The sequence below is a fragment of the Cotesia glomerata genome, linkage group LG1 (assembly GCF_020080835.1).
Source record: "Cotesia glomerata isolate CgM1 linkage group LG1, MPM_Cglom_v2.3, whole genome shotgun sequence".
In the NCBI taxonomy this organism is placed as follows: Eukaryota; Metazoa; Arthropoda; class Insecta; order Hymenoptera; family Braconidae; genus Cotesia; species Cotesia glomerata.
Window position 1 is genome coordinate 1825181 of NC_058158.1, and position 25019 is coordinate 1850199.

Genomic DNA, 25019 nt, shown 5'->3' on the forward strand with positions numbered 1-25019 from the left:
AAATTTAGTGATCTAAAACCAAAAGGGCGTATAATTTTTAACTTCCCGTTAAGGTGTTTTTCATTCTATTTTCATTCTATGTCACCAATTTTACGCAACGGAATCGGTGGTTTGAATTTTTAGGCGAGTAGAGCTTACCTACGCTTGCGCTTAAAGTATACAATTAAACAAAAATATATCTTTTATTGCAGCTATTGCGGGCAAGAAATTATTATAATAATTCGAAGTTAAAAAATACTAGAAAAAACTAATATCAAAATACGGAAAGTTTATTGGGGTACAATTCCTGCACCTTCTATACGTGCATTTTTTACATTTTCGTCTGAAAAAAAAAAAGAAATTTATAAAAAAATATGAAAATTTTAGTACGCGAAAAAATTTTTAATTCATATCACGTGCCAAAAGGTAAAAGGGCGCATAATTTTTTTTTTTTATCACCAATCGACTGGTTGACATATTCTTCACCTAAAAATGAAGCATCGATTTCCTAAAGCTAAAAGGGCGTATGTCTCTTATTATGCGCCCTTTTAGCTTTAGGAATTTGAAAATTTTGTGACCTAAAGCTAAAAGGGTCTATAAATTTTTTTTCTAAATATTTCATAAAAATGCTTATTTTTAGCCTAAAAATTAAAAAAAAACGGTAGAGTCACATGAGAGAGGCATATTCTAACTAAATATAAGTACACTCTTTTAAAATTACAATTAAAAATATTTTCAAAAAATTGCTAAATATGCGTGATTGTAGTAATTTATTTTTTATTTCAATCTCATTAGTTTTCGATTAATTTATTTATCTATTGCTTGTATAAAAATAGTTTAAAATTATTATTTTTTCAATATTGTTTAAGTACTTAACAGCCGATCTCCTCTTTTTTTCGCGTCGCACTCACTGTAAGAAACGGTATTATCCTTGTTGCACTCATAATTATAAAACTATTGCAGTTTTATGTTTTTCTTTTAAACAAATGAGAATTTCGAAAAAAACGCTCTGCTATGAAATAGATAATTAAAAAATCTATTACGTAGCAGAGTGTTTTTTTTCAAAATTCTTCTTAGTGTAAGAGAGAAATATAAAGTTACAATCGTATAGGGACCGGTAGTTAAGAAATTTTTTTTTATTTATTAAATTTTTATATTTCATGTCTTGTAAAGCTATTTATCAAAATTTTATATAAAAACATAAATTTTTTTTATGCGCCCTTTTAGCTTTAGACACTACTTTTCTAAAAGCTAAAAGGGCGCATGTCTTGAGTTACGCCCTTTTAGCTTTAGGATGCTCGAATTTTTTTTTTTACATATCTTTGTGTTTCGAGTGATTTTAAGAAGAATGGCAAAAAAAAAATTTTTTATGCGCCCTTTTAGCATGGATCCCTACTAACCTGTAGCTAAGCGCCCTTTTTGCATTAGTCACGCGATATGCTTTTTTAATCATTGGTCTGTCCAAGATGATGAAAATTTGAAGTTACTACCATCGAAAATTTTGACTTGAAAAATTTTTTTTTATACAAATTTTCTCCGAACAATTTTGAAGACTATTTTTCGAAATTTTGAAAAATCCTGATTTTTTTTTATACGCCCTTTTGGCTTTAGACCGACAATGTCCTAAAGCCAAAAGGGCGTACATCTTAAGATATACGCCCTTTTGGCGTTAGTACGTCAAAAATTTTTTTTCTGCAGATCTTTACATTTCGAGCGATTCTAGAAAGAATGGCAAAAAAAAATTTTTTTATACGCCCTTTTGGCATAAAACCCTATCTAACTGTTGTAATATGTCCTTTTGGCACTAGGCACACGATATAATCCAGATTGTTGAAGAAGAAATTTAATGATCCTCGAAGTTTTTGCTGAATCGGGACTTGGGTGAAAGTCGCTCAAGTTGAAGTGCAATGTTGGCTGGCTTCAAAGAAAATTAATCTATTTCTTCTTAACTATTTTGTAAACACTTATTATAAATTAGATATTTCTACTTGAATGACAAGGTAGGATTTAAAAAAAAAAAAAAATTGTTAATTAGTTGCAATTATTTTTAAGATAGTGAGAAACGCGTGCGTACTTTGAATTACTTCTGAAGTATCGATTTATATATATGTTTATATTCTACTCGTATTACAAGGAGTATTATTGTTATTATTATTTACATTACTCCATTTATCTTCACAGTTCACATGTGTCAGCTTGTTCTGCAGAGATAATGCTGTTTTAATTATGTCAATACTTGTAATTAGGATTAATTTATACAGCACTTGTATAAAATATTATGGTAATTATGTAAACGATAATAATAATTGGACTTTCTTTGTAGGAAGTTAAATTTTTTATGAAAAAATAGTCATTTTTTCATATCTTCAATAATTAGCCCGTGATTTTAATTTGAATTAAAAAGTAATCTATATTATTAACTATTAAGAAATGAACGTTTATCTTTTGAAATATTTATATTTTTGAAGATATAAGCTCATCTCGATGTTATACTCGTCGAGACCTTTCATTTGAGTACCCACATCAATTTTTCATATATTTTATATATTTATATATATTATAAATATGTATATATGAAAATATATCAAAAATGCAAGTGTGTACTCAAATGAAAGCTCTTAATTAGTGTAACATCAGAATGAGCTTATATCTTTAAAAATTTCAATAATTAATAACTAACTTTGCTATATTGAACTAATGATATTTTTGAAGATATAAGCTCATCGCGATGTTACACTCATCAAGACCGTTCATTTGAGTACCCACATCAATTTTTCATATATTTATATATTATATATATGTATATATGAAAAATATATCAAAATGCATGTGGGTACTCAAATGAAAGGTCTTGATGAGTAAAACATCGGGATGAGCTTAAATCTGGAAAAAGATTAATAGTTAAAAAGTACGGTGCAATTTAACATAATTAAGAAATTACCTTGTATCTTGTGAAATATTGACATTTTTAAAGATGTAAGCTCATCCCGATGATATACTCATCAAGACCTTTTATTTAAGTACCCACATCAATTTTTTCATATATTTATATATATTACATATATGTATATATGAAAAATATATAAAAATACATGTGGGTACTCAAATCAAAGCTCTTGATGAGTATAACATCGGGATGAGTTTATATCTTTAAAATGGTCAATAATTAAGAACTGACCTTGCTATTTTGTCAGCTAATAATATTTTTCAAGATATAATAAGCTCATCCCGACATTACACTCATTGAGATCTTTCATTTGAGTACCCACATCAATTTTTCATATATTTCATATATTATATATATGTATATATGATAAATATATCAAAAATGCATGTGAGTACTCAAATAAAAGCTCTTGATGAGTGTAACATCAAGATGAGCTTATATCTTAAAAAATGTCAATAATTAAGAACTGACCTTGCTATCTTGTCAACTAATGACCTTTTTGAAGATATAAGCTCATCTCGATATTAAACTCATCAAGACCTTTCATTTGAGTAGCGACATCAATTTTTCATATATTTTATATATTTATGTATATTATATATATGTATATATGAAAAATATATCAAAAATGCATGTGGGTACTCAAATGAAAGCTCTTGATGAGTGTAACATCAGAATGAGCTTATTTCTTAAAAAATGTCAATAATTAACAAAGTACAGTGCAATTTAACAAAATCCATTATTTAATAAAGCAAAATTTTATTCATTTATAGTTCACAAGTCACGGCAGTCACATAGTAACTGCAAGGTTGTTATTGATAAATTAAAATCGAATTTTTTAAATAAATTATAATTATAAATTAATATTATGTTATAAATCCACAAGATACAATAAAATTGATAAAGACTATTTTTATAGAAAATTTAATTTTCTATAAAAAAATATTTGTTCACCTGAAATTTAAATTTAAAATTACAAACTTCATTAAATAATTAACATAAAATTTCTAAAATGACATTTTCAAGAATTCTTTAAAATAATAACAATATTAATGCTACAAATACAAGGACTTATGTCAATGCTAATGCTAATGCATTATTTTTCGTGCTTCCGTTCTACTGTCTGAGGATCAGCTCGAGTGCGCAGGCAGTAAAAAACTTCTGTCAGTTAACTTAAAAAAATTTAATGGTACATTTAATCAGCTCAGTTTTAATTAAATTTTTTATTTAACCTTTTTAATGACAATTATTTTTCATATATATTTATATATATATATTTGTTTAATAATTTTAGTTTATGATTATCATGAATATTTCTTCCGCAGTAGTTACTCTAGTTAACATGAAAATATTTACAAAGGCACAGGAAGACATGATGTATTACGATTAATGTACTCTAGGTATATATATTTAATAATAAGTAATGCTTTGAGGTTTTCAGAGGTCTATATATATATATATATATATTGTATGTATATGTATATGACACAAAGTGGCATGTATCACCTTTTATTACATTAGATGTGTATTGATCGAGCGTTTAGAATTAGTGATATTTATTTTTCATTTATTATTTCGTTTTAGTTTGACATAAATTTATATAATAAATAAATACTGATATTATTTATGCGTTATTAAAATTTAAACTCTTAAAATATTTCACAATAAATATTTATTTTAAATAATAATTAATTAAATAAATAATAACAAGTATTCTTCTTTAAAATTTTTAAATAAAGCAACACAATTTAAAATAACAAAATTTAAAGGTTTTTTTTAAATCTTAATTGTTATATTATATTTTTTATAATTTATAAATAACTTTCTAAGTACATTATTTATCTAACGTGAATATAATCAATAGATCTAGTGTAACATGAGCATGGAAGATGTACCGAGTTTTTAATACTCGTATATCAAAAGATTGATGCGATGTGAGTACGGAAGCCGGGTGCTGAAGTTAACTTTTTAAATAAAATATCAAAAATGAAATATTAAAGTGACTTGAGAAGCGTCGATACTTTTCTTCTTATCATCTTCTAAATAAATCATTTATTTTCAGTAAAACTTTTAACGATAAATTTCAATCTATTTATTATTTGGGTGAATTTGAAAATACTTCAATCACTTTTTTCAACATGATAATAATTGCAATTATCATTTATATTATTAAAAAATAAAAAAAATTTTGGGGTCTAGGATATATATTTAAAAAATGACTTTGTATCTCGTGAACTATTGACATTTTTAAAGATATAAGCTCATCCCGATGTTACACTCATCAAAACCTTTCATTTGAATACCCACATCAATTTTTTATATATTACATATATGTATACATGAAAAATATATAAAAATGCATGAGGGTACTCAAATGAAAGCTCTTGATGAGTGTAACATTAAGATGAGCTTATATCTTAAAAAATGTCAATAATTAAGAAAGTACAGTGCAATTTAACAAAATTAAGAAATTACCTTGTATTCTAAGAACTATTGACATTTTTAAAGATATAAGCTCTTCCCGATGTTACACTCATCAAGACCTTTCATTTGAGTACCCACATCAATTTTTCATATATTTATATATATTATACATATGTATATATGAAAAATATATAAAAAATACATGTGGGGAGTCGAATGAAAGCTCTTGATTGGTGTAACATCGGGATGAGCTTATATCTTTAAAAAGATCAATAATTAAGAAAGTATGGTGCAATTTAACATAATTAAATTACCTTGTATTTTGTGAACTCTTAACATTTTTAAAGATATAAACTCACTCCGACATTACACTCATCGAGACCTTTCATTTGAGTACCTACATCAATTTTTCATATATTTATATATATTATATATATTTATATATGAAAAATATATCAAAATGCATGTGGGTACTCAAATGAAAGCTCTTGATTGGTGTAACATCGGGATGAGCTTATATCTTTAAAAAGATCAATAGTTAAGAAAGTATGGTGCAATTTAACATAATTAAATTACCTTGTATTTTGTGAACTCTTAACATTTTCAAAGATATAAACTCACTCCGACATTACACTCATCGAGACCTTTCATTTGAGTACCCACATCAATTTTTCATATATTTATATATATTATATATATTTATATATGAAAAATATATCAAAATGCATGTGGGTACTCAAATGGAAACTCTTGATGAGTGTAACATCGAGACGAGCATATATCTTAAGAAATGTCAATAATTAAGAAATTACATTGCAATTTAACATAAGAAATGACCTTGTATCTTTAGAACTACTGACGTTTTTAAAGAAATAAGCTCATTCCGATGTTACATTCATCAAGACCTTTCATTTGAGTACCCACATCAATTTTTCATATATTTATATATATTATATATATGTATATATGAAAAATATATAAAAATGCATGTAGGTACTCAAATGAAAGCTCTTGATAAGTGTAACATCGGGACGAGCTTATATTTTAAAAAATGTCAATAATTAAGAAATTACATTGCGATTTAACATAAGAAATGACCTTGTATTTTGAGAATAATTGACATTTTTGAAGATATAAGCTCATCTCGATATTAGACTCATCAAGACCTTTCATTTGAGTAGCCACATCAATTTTTCATATATTTTATATATTTATATATATTATATATATGTATATATGAAAAATATATCAAAAATGCATGTGGGTACTCAAATGAAAGCTCTTGATAAGTGTAATATCGGGATGAGCTTATATCTTTAAAAAAGTCAATATTTAAAAAAATACAGTGCAATTTTACAAATTCATTATTGAATAAAGCAAAATTTTATTTATTTATAGTTCACAAATCACGGCAGTCACATAGTGATTGTAAGGTTGCTAGTATTCTATTAGCAATCTTGAATTGTGACTTTAAATTATTTTTTTGTTTTTAAATGATCTATCTGTATTTCATTAAAATTTATTTGTAAATTTTTAATTAATTACTTAATGTTTTACTGAGTTATATTATATACAAATGTAAACTTAAGTGAGCTTAAATTCCAGAATCAAATAAAATTTATTATCTATCTATCTATTTTTTGTTCCAATAAAATAATTAAACTCTTAATTCAATATCAAGTGACGAGTATTAATTTATTTAAAAAAAAATAGTTAGCAATCAACGCTCGGTTTTTTCATAAAACATTACCCGCAGTTCGGGAGTAGTGTAATCTTAATCCTCTTTAAATGAAATTAAAAACCTCGGTTTCATCGACTTATATATTTTAATAATTATTAATCTCGGATATTTTTTGATTAGACTTTTTTTTTTTTTTTTTTTTTTTTTTTTCTTATTAGATGTACACACACTTAATTTAATTCGAGACACTGATCTATACTTAAAGAACATCAACATTTAATTAATTATTTAATTTATTTGAGTGCTCTCTCGTTATCAAGCACCAAAGGTATGTTTAATAATTAACAATTACAATCCGATACAATCGCCGAACTAATAAATGTTTACGCTGTGATTTAATCCAATTAGTTTTTAGCAAGTTATTTTTTATCAAAGCAATTTAAAATCACTGCGTTAATAATTCAAGATAATTACTTTGGCGGTAACAAACTTTTTCCTAATTAATTAAATTACTTTTAAGCTATTTCAAGCCCGGATTGATTATCTCTTTTTTGTTCTTCGGTTTCTTCTCTCTTACTTTTAATTCACCCGGGATAATAAAACAATCTTAAAAATAAAAACAATCAACTTTACAGTTATTTATTAAATATATTGCCTCTATAATCTCATTTAAGATCTATTTTATTTACTTAAATAACTCGGAAAAATTTGTTTGCCTTTAAAAATTTAATTAACCGTCAAGTGATTGTTTTGTATCGATTAACCAGTTATAGAAGTTTACAATGTTGCGATAGTTTTTTTTCCGGTTATTTGTTTTAAAAAAAATATAAATCAATATTTCAATAATTTAAATAATAAAAAATTTGTACAAATATTAATTTAAATTGATATTAATATTAATTTAAAATTTTTTTTTTTTTTATAAATAGTTTTCTTATTTTTTAAAAATAAATTAAAAATTACAATTGTAAATTTGTAATTAAATTAAAAATAAATTTTTAATAAAATTGAAGAAATAAATTCTGAGATAAAAGTAATAATTCAAGAATCGTTTACGAGCCATTTAAGTTTCAAAACAACAATTTCTTTAATGCTTTTATCGCGTTAAAGTGTTTTGAGACGACTGAGTACTATGTTGTTGTAAACATTCCAAAAACACGTATAATCATAATAATATTTCAGAAGTAGAGACGTGGTACATAAATCGTGTAGCAATTACCAAAAAAGCGTGTAAACAAATTTTTTTATTTTGGAAATTAGCTCAAAGTTGTTCAAAACGTCAAAATTAGTGAAAATAATTTTTTTTAATTACTTCTAAAAGGCGTGTCTCCAATAAAGGGGCAAAATGAGCAACGAAGAAATTTTTTTTCTGAAATTTTATAAAATTGCAAATTTTTTTTAATTTTATTTATGTTTGAAATTCTTGAAAACTACCCAATTTTTTTTCTTTACTGTTTTTGAGGCTATTTTGTGTGATTCAGATTAAGAAAAAATTCTCTGGTTTAAAAAATGATTAAAACTTGAAATTTTATGACTTAGTATCTTTCAATATAAATCTATTGAAAATTGGTTATTTATTTTAGTAGTTTAATTCTTAAAATATTATTAATATTTTTGGAATTTTTTTAATTACTTCTAAAAGGTGTATCTCAAAAAAAGAGGCAAAATGAACAAAAAATTTTTTTTCTGAAATTTTATAAAATTGTAAATTTTTAAAATTTTATTTATGTTTGAAATTCTTGAAAATTACCCAATTTTTTCTCTTTACTGTTTTTGAGGCTATTTTGTGTTTTTCAGATTAAGAAAAAATTCTCTGGTTTAAAAAATGATTAAAATATATTTAAAACTTTTGAAATTTTATGCCTTAATATCCTTCAATATAAATATATAGAATATTGGATAATTATTTTAGTAGTTTAATTCTAAAAAAATCATTAATATTTTTGGAATTTTTTATCTTCACTCTAAGCCATTTAAATATGTAATTTGAGACATAAATTTTTTGAACTTAAGTTTTTTATTTTTTAGATCAAAATGGCTTTCTGCTCTAATCTCAAGAACCATATTTTGCAATATATTATTAATAATACTGTTAATTTTGTAATTTTTTCCTAAACATCGCCAAATAAATTTATCTCTGTGCAATTTTCGATAAAAAAATTTACAATTTCATTTTATAATTTAGGGAATATACTAATTTTTGTATAATGCCGATTGGCGTTCAAATGAATAAATAAATAAATAAATAAAATATGTTTGCAAAGTAATTAAAAAAACAATTTTTTTTCTATCGGCCCTTTTAGTATTTATCACGCGAAATAAAAAAGAGTAAGTAAAAAAAATGCTGATAATAAAAATCAAAATAAAAGTAATATAATCCAAGTGCACGGAAAAAACAAGATGACACTGGATATCATCCCAGATTATACTCAGTGATATCTGTAGTGAAAAAAAATTTCAGATAGTAGCTAGAAAAATCTAGATTATACTGCGTGATATTTGGGTTGGTAATCGCAAAAAAAATAGACCTGGAAAAAATTTTAAAATTATGAAAAATTAATATTATTTCATTAAAATTATTATAAAATAAAAATTATAATAATAATTGTATCACACCCACAATTTTCCTGAAAAACAAGCACTCCCAGAATAATCACTATTTTTTGTTACAAAAAAAAAATTATTATTATTATAATTTTTATTTTATAATAATTTTAACAAAATAATATTAATTTTTCATTACTTCAAAATTTTTTACGGGTCTATTTTTTCCGGGATTCATCTGGATTATACTCATTGTAATCTGGATTATACTAGTTACTATCTGAAATTTTTTTTCACTCAGTATAATCTGGGATGATATCCAGTGTTATCTTGTTCTTTCCGTGCAAAACAAATATTTTTCTTTTATCCATTAAAAATTAAAAAGTGAGATTGATAAAACTAAAAGTTGATTGAAAATGTGTACAGAGATATGTACTCGTTTTCTTTAATTTTTTTTTTAATATATCAGGTAACGAAGAGACGTAAAGAGAGGTACGTTAGAGTTATTTAATATTAATATTTAATTTTAGCTTATACTCGCAAAGTAAATTTAAAAAATTTTTTTTTCAAACTATATTAAATATTAAAATCGTCCTTTTAGCCCTTCACCCATCTAGTCTAGTCAGTGAATTACTAAAATGACGTTAATCATAGAAAACTTTCGTTAGCAGGGTTAGCAGCAAAACTGACAGATTCAGCAACGTGGTTGTTACAACGTTGGTCGCTGTCGTCGTCATTATCGTCATTATTATCATCACAAGGTCTAACGACATAATTATTAACAGGATCGCCGTATTGACTCTGGTAAAATTCCTCCCTTATGATGTGATTGAGATTGCTGCACCGAAAACAGAGTATCTCACGGAAGGGCTTGCGGAAGTCTCTGTTGAGGGTGGCATAGATAATAGGGTTGAGCAGACTATTACAATAGCCGAGCCAAAGAAAAAAGCTTGACAGGATCTTTGGAATACTCTTAGGATCCGATAGAAAGGGTCTAACAAGGGCAAGAACAAAAAATGGTAACCAGCATATTGTGAAGGCAGACATTATTATTCCCAGGGTTCTCGTGGCTTTTCGCTCGTTCACCAAATTAATCTTCTGTTTTTTCTTGTGAGGGGAACTTACGCTGCAAGTGCTGTTTAGGTGGTTCCTTGCAATTGTGAACTTGTTACCGGTACCCATTGGTCGCAAAGTTGTCGTCGAGGAGCCTACCCTTTTATCAGTCTTTATTAACATCGGACACTGCGACTCGTTACTTTTTCTTGGACCGCCTGCGAAGCACTTCACTGCGTGTCCGCTGCACTGTAATGTTAAAGAGTCAGGTTGTTATTGTGATTATTTTATAAAATTATTGAAAATTTTAATTACAGGTTAAATATTGAAGATATAAAAAAATTGTACTTTTTTATAGAAAATTTAATTTTATATAAAAATGATCCTGAAATTTTATTATATCGGGCGTCCTAAAGACACAATAATTAATTTTTAATTATAATTTATTTAAAAAATTGAAACTTAATTTATTATCAACTAGCAACCTTGCAGTCACTACGTGACTGCCATGTGAACTATAAATAAATAAAATTTTGCTTGAATAAAAAATGACTTTTATTAAATTGCACTGTACTTTCTTAAATATTGACGTTTTTAAAGATATAAGCTCATCTCGATGTTACATTCATCAAGAGCTTTCATTTGAGTACCAACATGCATTTTCATATATTTTTCATATATACATATATATAATATATATGAAATATATGAAAAATTGATGTGGGTACTCAAATGAAAGGTCTCGATGAGTGTAATGTCAGGGAGAGCTGATATCCTTAAAAATGTCACTAGTAGACAAGATACAAGATCATTTCTTAATTATTGACGTTTTTAAAGATATAAGCTCATCCTGATGTTACACTCATCGAGACCTTTCATTTGAGTACCCACAAGATTTTTTTATATATTTTATATATTTCATAAATATCATATATATAAAATATATGAAAAATTTCATGTGGGTACTCAAACAAAAAGTCTCGATGAGTGTAACATTGCAATAAGTTTATATCTTTAAAAATATCAATAATTAAAAAACGGTGTTATATCTTGTCACCCAATGATGTTATTGAAGATATAAACTCATCTTGATGTTACACCAATCAAGAGCTTTCATTTGAGTACCCACATGCATTTTGATATATTTTTCATATATAAATATATATAATATATATAAATATATGAAAAATTGATGTGGGTACTCAAATGAAAGGTCTCGATGAGTGTAATGTCGGAGTGAGTTTATATCTTTAAAAATGTTAAGAGTTCACAAAATACAAGGTAATTTAATTATGTTAAATTGCACCATACTTTCTTAACTATTGATCTTTTTAAAGATATAAGCTCATCCCGATGTTACACCAATCAAGAGCTTTCATTTGAGTACCCACATGCATTTTGATATATTTTTCATATATAAATATATATAATATATATAAATATATGAAAAATTGATGTAGGTACTCAAATGAAAGGTCTCGATGAGTGTAATGTCGGAGTGAGTTTATATCTTTAAAAATGTTAAGAGTTCACAAAATACAAGGTAATTTAATTATGTTAAATTGCACCATACTTTCTTAACTATTGATCTTTTTAGAGATATAAGCTCCTTCCGATGTTACACCAATCAAGAGCTTTCATTCGACTCCCCACATGTATTTTTGATATATTTTTCATATATACATATGTATAATATATATAAATATATGAAAAATTGATGTGGGTACTCAAATGAAAGGTCTTAACGAGTGTAACATCAGAATGAGCTTATATCTTTAAAAATGTCAATAGTTTACAAGATACAAGGTCATTTCTTAATTATGTATCTAGAGACAGAGAATTTTCGAATGCAGCCTAAATATCATCATAAATTGACTATCGGTGAGAATGAAATGAAACCTTGAAAAGGTACAAATTCAAGAAGACCTTTGCAATGACACTAAAGTTCTCTAAAAAAACCTATTTTATCATATGACTATCCTGGACACAAATTTTTTCTTATTCTCTTAATAATATAATAGAGTTTTTTATTTGAGGTCTAAATTACAGGTTAAATATTAAAGAAAAAATAAGAATACTTTTTTATAGAAAATTAAATTTCTTACAAAAGTCCTTATCAATTTTATTGTATTATGCGTCTAAGACACAATATTAATTTTTCATCTTTGACTGTCGCTTAATTATCAATTTTTAATTTTGTACAGTTATTATTATTATTTTTCTCTGCTTACATTATTTACATTGTATATTGCACTTTTACATATGTTATATTTTTTTAATTTATTTCAGGATACGCTGAAGCGTAAAGATGAAGGAATATATGAGAGTAAAAATAAAAATACAAATTCATAAATCAAAAAATTAAAAATAATAAAATACTTAAGAGGCAATAAAAGTCATCGGGTCATTTTTAATGAGCACTATTTTATTGCAAAATAACATCCTTTGACATAAATTTTATAGTCATACTTTTAATCTCAACGGTACAATGATGATGATGTTTATACGACTTTGATGCTTTGATAAGCGATGCGTATCAAAATACTCCGGTGATCCATATTTATGTTTCTTATTATAAGATTCATCCTTTAATAAATATGAATAAAATACAAAAGTTTAAACTTTTCACTCTTTCCGTATTTTTTTGAATATATTTTTACAACGCAAATGTGATTACTAGGAAGAAATAATATTAAAAAAAAAATACAGATAAAAAAACAAATAGGAATGTAGTTGTTATGATTTTAAATTGAAAATAAATATGGTTTATTTTTTTTTTTTTTAAGGAAAAAAAATTCCTGTTACCTTCAAGAAGTCAGAAGAAGAAAATAAGCAGAATAGATCAAGTAAAACAGGGATTGATTTTCTCGTAGTGGGTTTATTTAGTTTTTTCAGTCCGTTGCACGATGCACGATCGAATAGATTAAATTTAAATATAAATGTTTCGTGCATGTAGTTTCAACACGCAATTTCCTCATAGGATATAAGAGAATAAAAATTGTTTCACACAAGTTTTATGGCTTAATCGTGATTATTACAGGAATTACTGTCAAATATGTCAGGTATTAATAAAGAATTTTAATTATTGATATTTTTTTACTAATTATCAATTATTAAATTATTTTTATAGATTTTTTCATAAATTGTTTAAATGAATATCAATAAAAAATATTTTTATTCATAGAAATTTTCTATAAAAATTTAATATGAAATTTTTTTAGATCTAAAAATACTATTTTAAAATTAAAAAAAAAATGAAAATTAATTTAGCAGATATTTAATAATTTTTTTAACAAATAAATTATGGCAAAAAAATTGACAGAAATTTTAAAAAATTAAAAATGCAATTTTTTTAAAATAATTTTTTTTAATAAATTTGTTTGTTAAAAAAATAAAAAAAAAAGAGAAATGACTGCTAATTTTAATTTATAAAAATTAATTTAGCAAGTATTTAATAATTTTAAGAATTTTTTAACTATTAAATTATGAAAAAAAAATTGATATGTAGAAATTTAAAAAGAATAAAAATACAATTTTGTTAAAAAAAATTTTAAAAAAGAGAAGTGATTGCTAATTTTAATGTCTGATTCATAGAAATTAATTTAGCAAATTATTTAATAAATTTAAGGATTTTTTAACAAGTAAATTATGGCAAAAAAATAAGAAAAAAATTGACATGTAGAAATTTTAAAAATTAAAAATGCAATTTTTTTAAAATTAATTTTTTTAAGAAATTTGTTTGTTAAAAAAATAAAAAAAAAAGAGAAGTGACTGCTAATTTTAATGTTATTGATTCATAGAAATTAATTTAGCAAATATTTGATAATTTTAAGAATTTTTGAATTGAATTTTGTAAAAAAATAACATGTAAAAATTTTTAAAAAATTAAAAATTCAATTTTTTTGAATGATTTTTTTAAATAAATTTTTTTGTGAAAAAAATTAAAAAATGATAAAATTATGACTAATTTTTAATTCATTGATTTAAGAAAATTAATTTAGCAAATATTTGATCATTTTAATAATATTTTAACAATTTAATTTAAAAAAAAAAATTGACATGTAAAAATTAAAAATGATTTTTTTTAACAAATTTTTTTGTTAAAAAAATTAAAAAATGATGAAATGATTGCTAATTTTTAGTTAATTGATTTAGGAAAATTAATTTAGCAAATATTTGATCATTTTAACAATTTAATTTAAAAAAAAAAATTGACATGTAAAAATTAAAAATGATTTTTTTTAACAAATTTTTTTGTTAAAAAAATTAAAAAATGATGAAATGATTGCTAATTTTTAGTTAATTGATTTAGGAAAATTAATTTAGCAAATATTTGATCATTTTAACAATTTAATTTAAAAAAAAAAATTGACATGTAAAAATTAAAAATGATTTTTTTTAACAAATTTTTTTGTTAAAAAAATTAAAAAATGATGAAATGATTGCTAATTTTTAGTTAATTGATTTAGGAAAATTAATTTAGCAAATATTTGATAATTAAAAAAATTTTTTAACAATTGAATTATAGAAGAAAAATTGACGTAAAAATAGTAGAAAATTAAAAATACAATTTTTGACAAATTTGTTTGTTAAAAAAAAAAATAAAAAAATGGTCAATTGCTAATTTTATCATAAAAAAAATGTTTGATTAAAACTACTGACTTATTTTACAAGAGTAATTTATCTCTGAGCAAGAGAATAATTTTTAGTGAACTTTACCCAGTGATTTGTTTCACCTCATAAAAGATAATGTCAATGTTGAATTTCTCGGCGAATAAAGTGTAAATCCATGGGCCGAAAAAGAAGACGATAAGAGAAGAAATAAAATGAATAAGTTGTAGCCGAAGATGATTTGAGTTACTGTTTTCTTTATTCAATCAAATGATTTATCCCGAACAACATCCGGGCAATATAAGGTATGCCCTAGAGACTAAACAAATCGTCTGGTCTTTCAAGGGGCTGTCACTCTTTTATTGATCCGAGCGGTGCTACAGTAGCATTATGTGTGTGGATATATAATATATGTCTAGATGAATCCAACCGAACAAGTCCAGAGACACTCAAGCTTAAGGCAAATATGTGGTCCTGGTGTTCTAATACCTCAACATGCTCGGAGATTCTATTCGGAATTTGGTAAACTTGGATAGGCTGACAGACTGTACTGATGCTGCTAACTGTCGCTATTTGCATTCTGACACCGGTCAAAGACCGCTTTGATCAAATTTCCCATTCTGTTCTGTTCCATTTGACTCGACACTGTTTTTTTACGCTCAAAGAACCGAGCGGGGGAACAAGTGTTTTTCCTGTGTACACTTTCCGATTTTTAAAAAATAAATCTGCACGAAAAAAGTAAACTGTAATAAATGATAGTCGATTTATTATAAGTAATTAATGATCAACTGGAAAAAATTACCATTTCAAACAGCAAAATCGTGATTTTAACAATCACTTTATAATATTTATCATTTAAATGATACAATTTATTATTTACATGGGAGAAAATACTATTTCAAACAGTAATATTCGCTATGTGAATGTCGAAAATGTTAAGGTATAATAATTAAGAATTTTGACTTTGATATTTATCATTTCGTACCTAAAAAATGATCGCATGATATGTAAAAAATATAAACTACAGTTACCAAATTTCTATACGAGCAACGTAAATATTTACAAAGTAAAATGGTGAATTTTAAACGCAACGCCAAAAATCAAACTATAATTATTGATTCGCTTGGACTGGTAAAATATATATTTTAAGAGTAGAATTTTTACTGTTTCAAATGTTAGATTCTCCGAGTGTGAGACCTTCCTCTTCTTCTCACAGTGTAGACTATGTATTGAAACGGCAATTTTTAATGTTCTAAACTGTAATTTTTTAAGATGAGAGAGTCGTCATTTACTACAGTGACAGCTACTAATCACATTTTTGATATTAAATTATAAATTGTGGCTTGTACACTTTTTACATTAAGTTTTGTAATATTTAAATTTGTGCCACCCCGATGGCTGCTGTACTGTTTAAAACTAAAAATTAACCAGAGACCGAATGAATTTTACACAGAAAGAAATATTCTATGATAAATGGTAGTTGATTTATAATAAGTAATGATCAACTGGAAAGATTACCATTTCAAACAGTAAAGTCGTGATTTTAACAATCACTTTATAATATTTATCATTTAAATACTACAATTTATTATTTACATGGAAGAAAATACTATTTCAAACAGTAATATTTGCTGTGTTAAAGTTCAAAATATTAAAGTATGATAATTAAGAATTTTGACTTTGATATTTTATCATTTCGTACCTAAAAAATAATCGCATGATATGTAAAAAATATAAACTACAGTTACCAAATTTCTATACAAGCAACGTAAATATTTACAAAGTAAAATGGTAAATTTTAAACGCAACGCTAAAAATCAAACTATAATTATTGATTCGCTTGGACTGGTAAAATATATATTTTAAGAGTAGAATTTTTACTGTTTCAAATGTTAAATTCTCCGAGTGTGAGACCTTCCTCTTCTTCTCATAGTGTAGACTATGTATTGAAACGGCAATTTTTACTGTTTGAAACTGTAATTTTTCAAGATGACAAAGTCGTTATTTACTATAGTAACAAGGAAAAAATTAAACTGTAATAAATAATAGTCGATGTATAATAAGTAATGATCAACTGGAAAAAATTACCATTTCAAACACTAAAATCGTGATTTTAACAATCACTTCATAATATTTATCATTTAAATGATACAATTTATTATTTACATGGAAGAAAATACTATTTCAAACAGTAATATTTGCTATGTTAAAGTATAATAATTAAGAATTTTTACTTTGATATTTTATCATTTCGTACCTAAAAAATGATCGCATGATATGTAAAAAATCTAAACTACAGTTACCAAATTTCTATACAAGCAACGTAAATATTTACAAAGTAAAATGATAAATTTTAAACGCAACGCTAAAAATCAAACTATAATTATTGATTCGCTTGGACTGGTAAAATATATATTTTAAGAGTAGAATTTTTACTGTTTCAAATGTTAAATTCTCCGAGTGTGAGACCTTCCTCTTCTTCTCATAGTGTAGACTATGTATTGAAACGGCAATTTTTACTGTTTGAAACTGTAATTTTTTAAGATGAGAGAGTCGTTATTTATTATAGTGACAGCTACTAATCACATTTTCGATATTAAATTATAAATTGTGGCTTTTACACTTTCTACATTAAGTTTTATAATATTTAGATTAGTGCCACCCCGATGTCCGCTGTACTGTTTGAAACTATAAAAATTAACCGGAATCCGAGTAAATTTTACAGTTTACATTTTTCCGTGTGATGAATTTTATTTACATACATTATACATTATAAAAATTGTATCGGGTATAAAATGTCTAGTGAGATAATGCAGGGATAAAAGAGAATAGTAGGGTGAAGGTATTTCGTGTTATTTATTTTTTTCAATTTATTATTTTATATGGATGACCTATTTCTTTGCTGGCTTTCATCACTCGGTAATAAGAGGAAAATATACGCCGAGTTGAGGGTCCAAAGAAGAAATGAAAAGTGAACAAGTAATTCCAATAAATCTCGTAACGTTCACAGACCCTAATCCAAACTATAGGGTGTCTTACAACCCAATATCGTATATGTTTGTCTATCTATCGACGTATCCAGGCCATTAAGCAGGTCCAGTCCAGCCGGACAGCCCGACGGACTTGACTGCAATTTATAAACCATCAACACAACATCAGGTTAATAAATTATTAATGCCTTTGCCACTTAATTATCACGTTTATATCTTCATTTAATTTAATTTCATTTAATTGTCTGTTATATTTACAGTTTTTATCCTGTGATTGGTTGATGATAAAACAATAGATTACGCCGATAATAGCTAACCGTCCAGCCAATTAAATACTCATCAACTTCCGTATCTCCAGATTGGATGTTTAGATCCCTTGATCCTGGGTATTAATTCAAAATTCAGTTATGTTCCTATAGAGAGCTACAGTAAGTCCGGTTTTGTGCACTGAGGTAAAATAATATCTTGGTTAAACGATAACTCAGGCTAGTCTGTAAGTTACCATTATTATTATAATTTTATTTATTGATTATTATTATTATTAGTAACATTGCAGTCACTATGTGACTGCCGTGATTTGTGAACTATAATTAAAGTTTTGATTTATTAAATAATGAATTTTGTTAAATTTCATTGTACTTTTTAAAATATTGACCTTTTTAAAAATATAAGCTCATCCCGATGTTATATTCAACAAGAGCTTTCATTTAAGTACCCACATGCATTTTTAATATATTTTTCATATATACATATATAAAATATATATAAATATATGAAAAATTGATGTGGGTACTCAAATCCAAGGTCTCGATAAATGTAACATCGGGATGAGCTTATATCTTCAAAAATATCATTAATTGACAAGATAGCAAAGTCAGTTCTTAATTATTGACATTTTTTAAGATATAAGCTTATTCTGATGTTACACTCATCAAGAGCTTTCATTTGAGTACCCATATGTATTTTTATATATTTTTCATATATACATATATGTAATATATATAAATATATAAAAAAATTGATGTGGGTACTTAAATAAAAGGTCTTGATGAGTATATCATCGGGATGAGCTTATATCTTTAAAAAGTTCAATATTTCATAAGATAGCAAAGTTAGTTCTTAATTATTGACATTTTTTGAGATATCAGCTCATTCTGATATTACACTCATCAAGAGCTTTTATTTGAGTACCCTTATGTATTTTCATATATTTTTCATATATTCATATATATAAATATATAAAATATATGAAAAATTGATGTGAGTATTAAAATAAAAGGTCTCGATAAGTGTAACATCGGGATGAGTTTATATCTTTAAAAATGTCAATAGTTCACAAGATACAAGGTAATTTCTTAATTATTGTTATTTTTAAAGATATAAGCTCATCCCGATGTTACATTCATCAAGAGCTTTCATTTGAGTACCCATATGTATTTTTATATATTTTTCATATATACATATATGTAATATATATAAATATATGAAAAAATTGATGTGGGTACTTAAATAAAAGGTCTTGATGAGTATATCATCGGGATGAGCTTATATCTTTAAAAAGTTCAATATTTCACAAGATAGCAAAGTTAGTTCTTAATTATTGACATTTTTTGAGATATCAGCTCATTTTGATATTACACTCATCAAGAGCTTTTATTTGAGTACCCTTATGTATTTTCATATATTTTTCATATATTCATATATATAAATATATAAAATATATGAAAAATTGATGTGGGTACGCAAATAAAAGGCCTCGATGAGTGTAACATTAGGATGAGCTTATATCTTTAAAAATGTCAATAGTTCACAAGATACAAGGTAATTTCTTAATTATTGTTATTTTTAAAGATATAAGCTCATCCCGATGTTACATTCATCAAGAGCTTTCATTTGAGTACCCATATGTATTTTTATATATTTTTCATGTATACATATATGTAATATATATAAATATATAAAAAAAATTGATGTGGGTACTTAAATAAAAGGTCTTGATGAGTATATCATCGGGATGAGCTTATATCTTTAAAAAGTTCAATATTTCACAAGATAGCAAAGTTAGTTCTTAATTATTGACATTTTTTGAGTTATCAGCTCATTCTGATATTACCCTAGCGGTTTTGAAAATGCCGAAAAAATGTCGCAATTATACAGTATTAATGCGGTATTTTTTCAGCATTTTTTCGGTTGTTTTGGTCAGTTTTTTTATCGAAAAATTACGGAACATTTACCGTAAAAATGCGATACATTTACGCTAAAAATTTAGAATATTTACGCTGAAAATGCGGCATATTTACGGTGATAAGGCGGTAAAATGATTGTATTAAAACCATATTTAAAAAATGGTGTCAAATTAAATAACGCTCGGACTGGGATTCGAACCCAGAACCTCCTGGGGATATGTCGGCTACTCTACCATTTGAGCTACCCGGATTATACCATACTGTTTTTTTGCTTATTCTATATACATTAAGTCACACCGTCCATCTTACGATAAGCATATTTAAAATTAAATAATATAATTATATATGTGAAACAATATAACTTTTCGATTTTAGAAAATTTGCGATTTTCTAAGTGAGAAATTAAAAATTGAAATTAAAATTAGAATATATTTACTTAACATATGTATTATTTTATATTAATTACTGCTAAATACCAAACTAAAAATAATATTCTACATATTTTGTATTCAAAAATAGTATTTGTTTTTACAAAGTAGCGATGGAGAATAAAAAGCAAAATTTGAAATTTTTCATTTTATTCATTTCTAACATAGAAATGAACTAAAAATAAAACTAAATCTTTAATAATTGTCCATTATGTCAGACAATATTCGGCAAAATTACTGTATTATTACGGAAATTATTTGGAATTTTTTGGGTAAAATTTGGGCATTTATGCGGTAATTGTATAGTATATTTTTGGTAACTGTACATCATAAGTGCAGTATATATACTGGATAACTACAGGATAAATACTGGCCAAAACAACTATAGTTTAACCGCATTATTACTGAATTATAACGGTAAATGTACGGCATGAGCATAAATGCCGAAAAATTACGGTATTTTTACGGCATTCTCAAAACCGCGAGGGTACACTCATCAAGAGCTTTTATTTGAGTACCCTTATGTATTTTCATATATTTTTCATATATTCATATAAATAATTATATAAAATATATGAAAAATTGATGTGAGTATTAAAATAAAAGGTCTCGATAAGTGTAACATCGGGATGAGTTTATATCTTTAAAAATGTCAATAGTTCACAAGATATAAGGTTATTTCTCAATTATGTATATAGAGATCGATCATTCTCAAATGCAGCCTAAATACCTATAATAAATTGACTAGTGAAAATGAAATGAAACCTTGAAAAGGCACAAATTCAAGTCTAGATCTTTACAATCACACCAATAAATCGATTTTATCACATGACTATCCCGGAAAAAATTTTTCATGTTCTCTCAATATTATAGATTATTATTATTATAAAATAATATTGTATTTTATTAAGTTAACTCTGCATTTATTATTAATTTTATTTCTCCTTTTTATCTGACTTGTTCCTTCTGAAGATGTATGACTATTTTATTAGTATTTTTTTTATTTTTCCCGAGACTTTGAAATAGAAGAGGATGATTAATGAATGCTAAGAGCCTCATAAAAAATCGTGCCCGTATAAAATAATGGAGGGACAGTAAAAAGTATAAAATGTCGGGCTTGAAATAGGAGACTAAGATGAAGACTGTTCTACTGTTGTACCACTGGGTTTATTGAATACGAAATGGTGCATTTATCCCGCCTCCATTACTTGCCTGTTAGCGAAGAAAATGAATAATTGACATATTCAGTTTATATATACTGCGATCATTACTACTGTTGCTGATACTATTACCATTTCTTAGCTATCAGCACAGTTAAATTACGAGCCCGGAAATGCACCGATAATTATTTTATTTTATTTCAATCTCGTATTATTAAAATAAAATAAAATAGATTTTATAACGAGTAATTAGTAACGAGTGAGTATTATTTTATTTAATATTCCTCTTTAAAATATTTAAAAATATTTAATTAGAGGATATGAATTTAAAACTGAAGATAAATACCCAGCGGAGATGAGCCCGGGATTTAGTTTGTTGGTGAGTTTTGATACCATTAATCCAAGGACGGGTCTAATATTATTATTATATAGCTAATAAGATCTCGGGTATAATGGATAACAATATAAGTAGTTGTGGTGTCAGACTGACCGTTGTTGAAGCGCTGGAGCTGCGGTGTTGCTTGATTGTAGGAGTGTTGTGTGCAGTTTGGCTGTCTGTATTAGACGCTCGATTAATAATACTTGTGTGGTCCACCGGCGGTTCTATCTCCAAGGTGCAATGCGCCCCGAGGTGACGCTGAGCACGCTGTTCATCCTTCACGATTTTATGTGCTGCTCGGAATATCTTGTAGTACACCTGCAATACACCACCATGAATATTATTTAATATTTATGTCCGTATACATAAGCTGACGTGCACGTGGATATGCGACCGGATTATACACACTGTAATGCTGTCGCTATGAATAATGTCTGTCAGAAATGTCAAAACATCACTGTTACTAACGTAATTGTTGTTATTATTATTGCAAACATTAATGCTAGTAACTTACTGTCACTACGTGACGAGAAAATTTAAACTTTGTACACGTGTTACTTTGGGAGATATTTCTTCTTTTATATTGGGAACATTTTTTATATATAATATTTGAATTGAAAGACATCTGACTATTTTTTTATAAGAAATATAATTTTTATTTTTGAGTAAATAATTAACTAGCAACCTTGCAGTCACTATGTGACTGCCGTGACTTGTGAATTATAGATAAATAAAATTTTGCTTTATTAAATAATGACTTTTGTTAAATTGCACTGTACTTTTTTAACTATTGACCTTTTTAAAAATATAAGCTCATGACGATGTTATACTCATCAAGAGCATTCATTTAAGTACCCAGATCAATTTTTCATATATTTTTCATATATACATATATGTAATATATATAAATATATAAAATATATGAAAAATTGATGTGGGTACTCAAATGAAAGGTCTTGATGAGTGTAATGTCAGGGTGAGCTTATATCTTCAAAAATGTCAGTAGTAGATAAGATACAAGGTCATTTCTTAATTATTGATATTTTTTAAGATGTAAGCTCATCTTGATGTTATACTCATCAAGAGCATTCATTTAAGTACCCACATCAATTTTTCATATATACATATATGTAATATATATAAATATATAAAATATATGAAAAATTGATGTGGGTACTCAAATGAAAGGTCTTGATGATTGTAATGTCAGGGTGAGCTTATATCTTCAAAAATGTCAGTAGTAGATAAGATACAAGGTCATTTCTTAATTATTGATATTTTTTAAGATGTAAGCTCATCTTGATGTTATACTCATCAAGAGCATTCATTTAAGTACCCACATCAATTTTTCATATATACATATATGTAATATATATAAATATATAAAATATATGAAAAATTGATGTGGGTACTCAAATGAAAGATTTTGATGAGTGTAATGTCAGGGTGAGCTTATATCTTCAAAAATGTCAGTAGTAGATAAGATACAAGGTCATTTCTTAATTATTGATATTTTTTAAGATGTAAGCTCATCTTGATGTTATACTCATCAAGAGCATTCATTTAAGTACCCACATCAATTTTTCATATATTTTTCATACATACATATATGTAATATATATAAATATATAAAATATATGAAAAATTGATGTGGGTACTCAAATGAAAGGTCTTGATGATTGTAATGTCAGGGTGAGCTTATATCTTCAAAAATGTCAATAGCAGATAAGATACAAGGTCATTTCTTAATTATTGATATTTTTTAAGATGTAAGCTCATCTTGATGTAATGCTCATCAAGAGCTTTCATTTGAGTACCCACATGCATTTTTATATATTTTTCATACATACATATATATAAATATATAAAATATGTGAAAAATTGATGTGGGTACTCAAATAAAAGGTTTTGATGAGTGTAATGTCAGGGTGAGCTTATATCTTTAAAAATGTCAGTAGTAGACAAAATACGAGGTCACTTTTTAATTATTGATATTTTTAAAAATGTAAGCTCATCCCGATATTACACTCATCAAGAGTTTTCATTTGAATACCCACATGCATTTTTTATATATTTTTCATATATATGTCGTAGTCTTTTCGCAAAATCCGTCATTTCATGAAATACTTAGGCACTTCCAGAAGCGTCGGCGTTTAGTGAAAAATATTAAAATTGCATTATCAGCCTAGGTATTTCATGAAATGACCACTTTGTGCCGGCATCTCGTGTTTAAAGTCAAGATACATAATCAGACGTATAGAACAGTTGGCCTTTTCATGTAATACCTATTATACATCTTGGCACGTTGAATAAAGAAAAAAAAAAATTAATAACATTAAAAAAAAGGAAGGAATAAAAGCAAATACAGATTAATTTGTAAAAAAATATAACGAATATTTTGGAAAACAACCTAACAAACGACCGAATACTTCAGTTTACTAAAAAAAGGTAAATATTATACGGTCGTTTGTTAGGTTGTTTTTCATAACATTCGTTATATTTTTCAACAAATAAATCTTTATTCGCTTTTATTCCTTCCATTTTTTAATGTTATTAATTTTTAACTTCCCACTAAGAAAATTGAAAATTTTTAAAAATCGGGAAGTTATTGGTTTTACCCATAATATTTACTTTTTT

General features: G+C 25.9%; 1 protein-coding gene across 1 annotated transcript in view; it reads right to left on the reverse strand.

The window, feature by feature from the left end:
* Nucleotides 1-9886: 9886 nt before the first annotated feature.
* Nucleotides 9887-25019, reverse strand: part of LOC123264087 (5-hydroxytryptamine receptor 1) — a 42430-nt gene continuing 27297 nt past the window's right edge. Inside the window, exons 6-7 of the mRNA XM_044727156.1 lie at nt 22494-22700; nt 9887-10877 (exon numbers count right to left, since the gene is read on the reverse strand). Of these exons, the coding sequence (XP_044583091.1) occupies nt 10224-10877; nt 22494-22700 (861 nt within the window). The 3' untranslated portion in view covers nt 9887-10223. The remainder of the gene's footprint in view (nt 10878-22493; nt 22701-25019) is intronic.